Below are 8,222 nucleotides of genomic sequence, written 5' to 3' on the forward strand. Positions count from 1 at the left end.
TAACCTCTTGTGTAGGCAATGTCAAAGTTCATTGCAGCGTCCAAGCAGGCCACAGAGATGGACAAGGAGAGGATTAAGCTTGAGACGAGGATCCAAAAGGTTAAGGATGACTGTAGGGGTTGGGCTGAAGTGGTATGCAAGGCCAAAGACGAGGTCAAAGAACTGAAAAACCTCGTCAAGGAGCTTAAGGCTGACATTGTCGAGAAGGACACCCGTCTTGAGCATCTTCAAAAAAGGAATGACAAGCTGAGCACTCTTCTAGAGAATGCGAAAAAGGACAGTGTTGAGGAGTTTAGAGCTTTCAGCCAGTTCACTGACCTTATGGACACGAACTATGCTACTGGCTTTGAAGATTTTCGCATGGACGCTATAGAACACTTACCTGAAGTTGACTTTAGCTTCATCAAACTCCAGCTTGGTGCTGCAAGCTCTCTCCTCTAGACGAGTTCTGAAGACGTTAATATTGAGGACGATGCTACCACCCAGCTTACCCAAGACTAGCCTAAAGCTGGAGATAAACCCCCACAGTAAAAATGTGAAAAAATATGAAATTTTATCATTTTAGTTTCTTTTCTTCTCTTTGTTTTGGAAAAAATGTAAAAAATGTGAAAAAGTATGAGGTTCGTTGTTTTGGACCATTTAAATTTATCTAAGTACACTCCACTCGTCTATAACCTTTAGGACGAGTTTCCAAACAATTGCCTTTAGGCTTTACTTTATAAGGGTTTTTGGACGGTGGTCATCTACTTTTTTTCTAAACTTTTATGAATGAATCTTTATTTCCATCACTTTTTATTTGCTTTTGATCATGTTATTATATGGACGAGTTTTCTTTATTTATATCATCCATATCATACTGGATTTTAAGTGTGGTTCGTCCACTTATGAAGGCATTTCGCTCATCCATGTTAAGTTCCCTTATGTTTAATGTTTTTACCATTCTTTAAATTTTACAAGTGTAACTCGTCTTACGAATGGCGTTGCCTTCACCAGCTTTATTCGTCCAAAGACTTGACAGCTAGTTCTAATGCTCGTCCATATCTTGGACGGTTTACAATTGTCTTTTAGCAAGACATTTTCAGCTTTTACTCGTCCAAAGATTTGGACAGTTTTGGCTTTTTACATTTATCTGTGGATTCTTAAATATTCTTATGTGCACGCATTATCTCGTCCATTGGTTTGGACAAATATGATTTAGGTTTTTCCTTGTCCATTGGTTAGACGAATACACCTTAAGCTTATTTTTCTGCTTTATCCTTATTTTAAGAAAAGTATGTAGACGTTACATCCCTGCGTTCAGAGATTTTACTCGTCTAGGGCTTTTCGCCTTCTTGTGGATTAGTTTTAATGAAAGCATCATCATCATGAGAACTGGAAATTCACACAACCTTATATATTGGAAACCCAAACACTACTTACAAAACATCGTCCACAAGTTTTGGCACATGCTTAGAAGCTGGCTCCTTTAAGGAATTAAAGATATATATAAACAAACAAACCAAATCCATGACTTCGTCCATAGTCCATAGACAGTGCATAGTATAGAGACATGCACCTTTAGGGGAATTAAAACACAACACATAATACTAAGAAGAAACACAAGTAATGAAAAGCAACACATAACTTCGACTCGTTCAGGGTAACCACAACGTCTAGGAAGATCTCGTCCAGAGTGATGCTCATCCAGGTTGATATCCTACTGGTAATATCTTAGATGCTCAACATTCCAAGGGTGCTTTAGCTTTCTCCCGTCCAGGGCTTCTAAGTAATAAGATCCTTGTCTCTTGCAATTAATAACCATGTAGGGTCCTTCCCAATTAGGTTATAGTTTCCCATGGGCTAGGTTCTGATTGCCAAAGAGGCCCTTTTTAGGATGAGATCGCCAATGTTGAAATGCTTAGGTTTCACCATTGCATCATATTTTCTGGCTATGAGGTTTTTATACCTAGCTGTCCTTTGCTCCGAGTTCATCCTTACCTCGTCTATCATATCAAGGTTGAGACGAAGTTGCTCTTTGTTATCCTCATCCTGATACTTCATCACCCTGTGGTTTGCCATGTGCACTTCTGCAGGTATCACAACTTCGCTCCCATAGGCTAGTTTGAAAGGAGTTTTCCCTGTAGTGGTCCTCACGGTCGTCCTGTAAGCCCATAGAACACCTGGTAGCTCGTCTAGCCATACTCCCTTTGCCCCTTCAAGTTGAGTCTTGATGATTTTCAACAAGGATCGGTTTGCAACTTATGTTTGTCCATTTGCTTATGGGTAGGAGGGTGAGGAATAATGATTCTTGATTTCAAATTGCTCGCAAAAGTCTCTAAAAGGTGTGTTGTCAAACTGCTGTCCATTGTTAGATAATAGTACCCTAGGTACCCCGAACCTACATATAATGTTCTTCCAAATGAAGTTTTTGACATTCTGCTGCGTGATCTTGGCTAAGGGTTCGACTTCCACCCAAATGGTAAAGTAATTAATCCTTACTACCAAAAACTTCTACTGCCTGGTTCTAAGTGGGAATGGACCTAAGATATCCAATCCCTATTGCACAAAAGGCCATAGGGCCATCATCAAGGTGAGATACTCCGATGGCTGTCTAGGGACATTGCTGAAGCATTGACATTGGTCACACACCTTGACATAAGCCTTAGCATCTGCTTGAATAGTCAGCCAGTAGTAACCTGCACGAACGACTTTATGGACTAGTGCTCTCGCTCCTGAGTGGTTTCTGCATGCTCCTTCATGAACCTCCCTTAACATATAGATTGACTCATCCAGAGCTAAGCACCTTAGGTACGGTTGAGAGAAGCCTCTTTTAATCCTTAACTCTCTAGTGCCTCGTCTATGAGAACATACTTAGCAGCTTTAATCCTTAACTTTCTAGCCTCATCCTTGTCCTCTAGAAGCCTTCCATCTTTGAGGTAAACTACTATTGGAGTCATCCAATTTTCTTCTCCTTCAATTTTTTGTACCTTTAGAAGGTCTATACTTGGCATGTACTGGACTTTGTCATACTCGTCCATAGCCCCCTCTACCGAAGATGCTTTTGCCAAAACATCTGCTTCCATATTTTCCTTCCTTGGGACTTGAACAAAACTGGCTTCCTTAAATTTTTTGACAAGCCGCTTCATCTTGCTAAGATACTTCTTCATCCGATTTTTCTTAGCTTCACACATTCCATTTCCTTGATTTATGATCAACTGAGAATCTCCTTGGACAACTATTGATTCTTCCCCTAAGGACTTAGCCAATTCCAACCGTTTAAGGAGAGCTTCATATTCAACTTCATTATTGGTTATCTGATATTATAGACGAGCTGCATATTTCAACTTGTCCCCTTTAGGGGATTTTAGTACAACTCCAATTCCTCCTGCATATAATGTGGACGAACCATCTACATAGACGACCTACTTCTGAGCTTCGTCAATCTCATCTAACCCACTTTGGCTGGGAGTGAACTCTGCAATAAAATCTGCCAATACTTGAGCTTTTATAGCGCTTCTTGGTCGGTACCTAACATCAAACTCATTAAGTTCTATGGCCCATTGGATTAGTTGTCATGCGGCTTCCAACTTGTTCATCGCCTTCTTAAGTGGATGATATGCCAAGACATTGATGACATGAGCCTAAAAATAATGTCGTAACATCCTAGAAGCTATGACCAAAGCAAAGGCTAGCTTTTCCATCATAGGATATCGTCTTTCCGCTTCTCTTAATGCTCAGCTCGTATAATAAGCTGACCTCTATATCTTCCCTTCTTCTCTAATTAATGCTGAGCTCACTGCATGTGAAGACACTGCTAAGTACAAATATAATTCTTCACCTGGTATAGACGAGCTTAGTAGAGAAGTTGTTGTGAGGTAGGCCTTGAGGTCTTGGAAGGCTTTTTAACACTCGTCCATCTATTCAAATGCCTTCTTGAGAACCTTAAAAAATGGTAAACACTTAGTAGCTTTGGAGACGAATTTGTTAAGGGCGACAACTCATCCAATGAGAGATTGGACTTCTTTGATATTCCTTGGTGGCTCCATATTCAGTATCGCTTGGATTTTATCAGGATTTGCTTCAACTCCCCTATGTGAAACCATGAACCCAAGAAATTTTCCTAATGAAACACTAAAACCACGCTTGCTCGAGTTCAAATTCATGTTATATCATCTAAAAGTATTGAAGTTTGCTTGAAGGTCGTCCAAGTGCTTTTCCTCGTCCAAGCTCTTTACCAACATATCATCTACATAAACTTCTACATTCCGTCCAATCTATGTACAAAATATATGGTTAACCAACCTTTGATAAGTTGCCCCTGCGTTCTTCAAACCAAAGGGCATCACCTCGTAAATAAACCTTGACTGGTAATGAAGGATGTCTTCTCTTGATCCACCTCATCCATCCTTATTTGATTGTAGCCTAAGAAGGCGTCCATGAAACTTAGCAATTTATGACCCGCAATTGAGTCCATCAGTTGGTCGATGCGTGGCAATGGATAACTATCTTTGGGGAAAGCCTTGTTCAAATCGGTGAAGTCCATGCACATCCTCCATTTGCCATTAGCCTTCTTAACCATCACCACATTAGCCAACCAGTCCGGGTAAAAAACTTCCCGGATAAATTTTTTCATGGTCAACTTCTGGACTTCTTCTTCAATGGCATTATCTTGTCCAGGAGCAAAAACTCTTTTCTTTTGATATATGGGCTTGGAGGAAGGATATATGTTTAGACAATGGGTAATGATTCTAGGGTCAATACTTGGCATGTCCTTATGACTCCACGCAAACACATCAATGCTCTTCTTTAAAAACTGGACAAGGTCTTGCTTCGTCTTTTTCTCCATGTTTGCTCCAACCCCTGTATACTTTTTAGGGTTATCCTCGCCCAGGAGAACGTCTTCCAGCACTTCAGTGGGCTCCGTAGTAACCTTTCTCTCCTTTATATTTATCGTCTGCACATGCTCGTCCATAGCCAACATGGTTAGGTAGCATTCTTTAGCAGTTAATTGATCTCCTTGCACTTGTCCTACTCCATAATCTGTTGGGAATTTGGCTGATAGGTGGTAGGTGGATGTCACTGCCTTCCGACTGTTTAAAGTCGGTCTTCCAATAATGGCATTGTACGAAGACGAACAGTCTACAATGAGGAATTTACTTCCTTGGTTATCTGTTGTGAATATGCTCCTACCACCATAGGTAACGTAATAGTGCCCATGGGTTGCACTTTCATCCCCCCAAATTTTACCAAGGGTGAATTTATTAGACGGAGTTGATCTCGTCCAAGCCTCATTTCTTAGAAGGCAGGATAATATAAAATGTCTGCTAAACTCCCATTATCTACCAACACCCTTCTAGTCATACAATCAGCAATGAGTAAAGTGATGACGATCGCATCGTCATATGGGTGGCAAACTCTTTTAGCGTCCTCCTCCGTGAATGTAATGGCTTACTCATCTTTCCCCCTCGTCCTTGGGGGTCGTCTAGAGAGTTGGACGCTTTGTACCACCTTTAGGTACGTCTTCCTTAACTTGGACGATTGTGCTACTGAGGTTCCTCCTATAATAACTCTTTTGTGGTTCTCGTCTACCTTTCCCTTCAGCTTCTCGTCCTTGTGATCTCGTCTAAGGAAGTTCCTTAATTTTCCTTGCTTGATGAGATTCTCTATCTGCTACTTCAAGTCAAAACACTCGTCCATGTCATACCCGTGATCTCTGTGGAAGCGATAATAATTGTTCCTATTATGCTTGTTAGAATCTCCCTTCATTTTTTCTGGCCACTTCAAGGATGGGTCGTCCTTGATTTGCATAAGTACTTGGTCGAGCGAAACATTCAAAGGCGTGTAATGCTGACTTCGTCCTGAGGACAAATTTTCCTTCTTGTTATCTCTGTCCTTCTTTCTCCTGTTTCTGGCCTTCTTTGAGTGAGGGCCTTGTTCCGAATGACGTTGGAACTTTCCTTCCATTCATTCTGCCTTCTTCCTTTTTTTGGCGATGATCGCGTCTTCTACATTCATAAGCTTTGGGCTAAATGGACGAGTTCAGCCATGGTTTGTGGTTCTTGTTCATAAAGCTTGTGAATGAATAAATTTGCATTAACTCCATTGTAGAAGGCTACTAATAATAGTTTGTCATCCATCTCGTCTACCGTCAAGGCTTCCCTGTTGAAACGAGTAATAAAAGATTGCAAACTCTTATTGTCCCCTTGCTCAATGGTCAACAGGTTGGACGAGGAGTGTTTATGCCTTTGTCCTCCGATAAAGTTGTTGACGAACAACTTACTCAACTTCTTAAAAGAAGCAACTGTATTCTGAGGTATTTTGCTGAACCATACTAGTGTTGGCCCCTTAATAGTGGTTGGGAAGGCCCTACACATAATCTCATCAGGAACTCCTTGAAGGTGCATTATGGTCTTGAAAGTTACAATGTGGTCACATGGATTGCACTTTCCATCATAGGAGTCTAAGGAATGCATCTTGAACTTGGAAAGCAAGGGATAACTGTTAATGGAAGCTATGAAAGGGAAATCAGTTCGATGAACTAGATCTTCTATAGGATTCACTCTCCTCATATTCTCCCTTATCTTATCCATGACCTTCCTCATTTAATCCATCTCCCTCTCCAAGTGTGGCACCTTTTGTGAGGCAGTACCCCTTGAGCGGCTCTCATGCTCAGTGTTTTCTCCTTCCTTGACTTCTTGACTTTAGGCTTGTCCTTCCACGCATCTTTCATGACGTTGTCTCAAATTAATCTCCTTGGTCAACTTTTGGTTCTAACAGGTTAACTCCGCCATGGCAGCTGCCATGGACTACATCTGTTGGATAGAAGGCGGTTGCATGACAGGTGTTGATTGGTGATCTCAATTAGGATGACTAGAAGCGTTTCCACTCTCCTGATGGCCTGGACTAGTGGCCATTGACCTTGCCCAGACCATACAACCTTTTTTCTAAGAAGATAAATTGCAAAACGTAAGTATAATCCTTCCCACAAATGGCGACAACTGGTGATGCATGGAAAATCAATAGGCTGAATGCTCCAAGCTTTAATGGGCTAGTGATTGCTTGGAAGGCTTAAAAAGAAAAAGACACCAGATCAAAGGAGACCGGGTTGAACTGACCAAGAACCTTCTAATGCTTAAATTAGTTTTTTACGAGTAGTGAAAACTTACCTCTATTTGATGTGGATGAGTCATTATACAGTGAGCTTTTGGAGTGGTTACTTGTCTAGTAATTTCCCCAATATTTGTGGAAGTTTGAAGGTTCAGACTTAACTTCCACAACTGCTATAGAAGTTAGAATATTCAATCTTATCTTTTACAACTGCCATTGGAAGTTAAGTACCTAATAGCTATGAACAAGGATTTGGTAGCACGTGCTCCAAGTTACAAGCTCTTGTGGATAAATCCATTACTGGAATGACCTCCTTACCCACTAGGATGATAAAAAAATTGCTTCCCTTGGCTTACCGAACCTGAATGACCTCCTTGTCCACTAGGATGATACAAAAATTGCTTCAACCTTCCCTCCTTAACCAACTGCTCCAAATGATTCCACAGAGTCCTGCAATCTTCAGTGTTATGACCTTTGTCCTGATGATAGTGGCAGTGGAGATTCTGATTACGCTTCAGAGGATCCCCAGCCATCTTGTTGGGCCATTTGAAGTATGGTTCATTCCGGATTTTCTCCAACACCTAATGCACCGATTCTCGGAATACAGTGTTAACCACCTGTGGGACAATAGGACCGGATTGCCCAGCAAAATCTCTTTGGGGCCTGTTATTGTTGTATCTATCCGACCTAAAATCCCTCCTCTCTTGAGGGATAACCTTCGTTTTTCCCTTACCCTGTTGTTAATCTTCCTCAACTTGTTTGTACTCATCAATTCGATCCATGAGCCAACATACACTCTTTACAGGCTTTTTGGTCAGAGATTTCCGCAAGTCGTGTTCAGTAGGGAGGCCAACCTTGAAAGTCCGTATCGCTACATCATCAAAATCACCATCCATCTTATTGAACATCTCCCAGTATCTATTAGAGTATGTTCTCAGGGTTTCCCCTTCTCTCATGGCCATGGACAATAACAAATCCAGAGGCCGAGAAACTCTACTGCAAGTGATGAAGCGGGACCCAAATGCCCTAGTAAGTTCCATGAAGGAATTAATAGAACCTGCCTTCAATCCATTAAACCATTTTATCGCAACAAGTCCCAAGCTAGAAGGGAAAACTTTGCACATTAAAGTTTCATT

The 8,222-nt window shown here is 41.2% G+C and overlaps 1 protein-coding gene across 1 annotated transcript; it reads right to left on the reverse strand.

Moving 5' to 3' along the window:
- Positions 1–5,990: 5,990 nt before the first annotated feature.
- On the reverse strand, positions 5,991–6,581 carry LOC142629004 (uncharacterized). Its single transcript, XM_075803009.1, has one exon. The coding sequence runs from the start codon at positions 6,579–6,581 to the stop codon at positions 5,991–5,993; it is 591 nt and encodes a 196-aa protein (XP_075659124.1).
- Between the last annotated feature and the right edge of the window lie 1,641 nt (positions 6,582–8,222).

This window comes from Castanea sativa, chromosome 3 (assembly GCF_040712315.1).
Source record: "Castanea sativa cultivar Marrone di Chiusa Pesio chromosome 3, ASM4071231v1".
NCBI classification, from domain to species: domain Eukaryota; kingdom Viridiplantae; phylum Streptophyta; class Magnoliopsida; order Fagales; family Fagaceae; genus Castanea; species Castanea sativa.

Coding starts and splice junctions, on each gene's coding strand:
- LOC142629004 (XM_075803009.1), bottom strand. CDS start 6,581: ATGAGGAAGGTCATGGATAAGATAAGGGAGAATATGAGGAGAGTGAAT.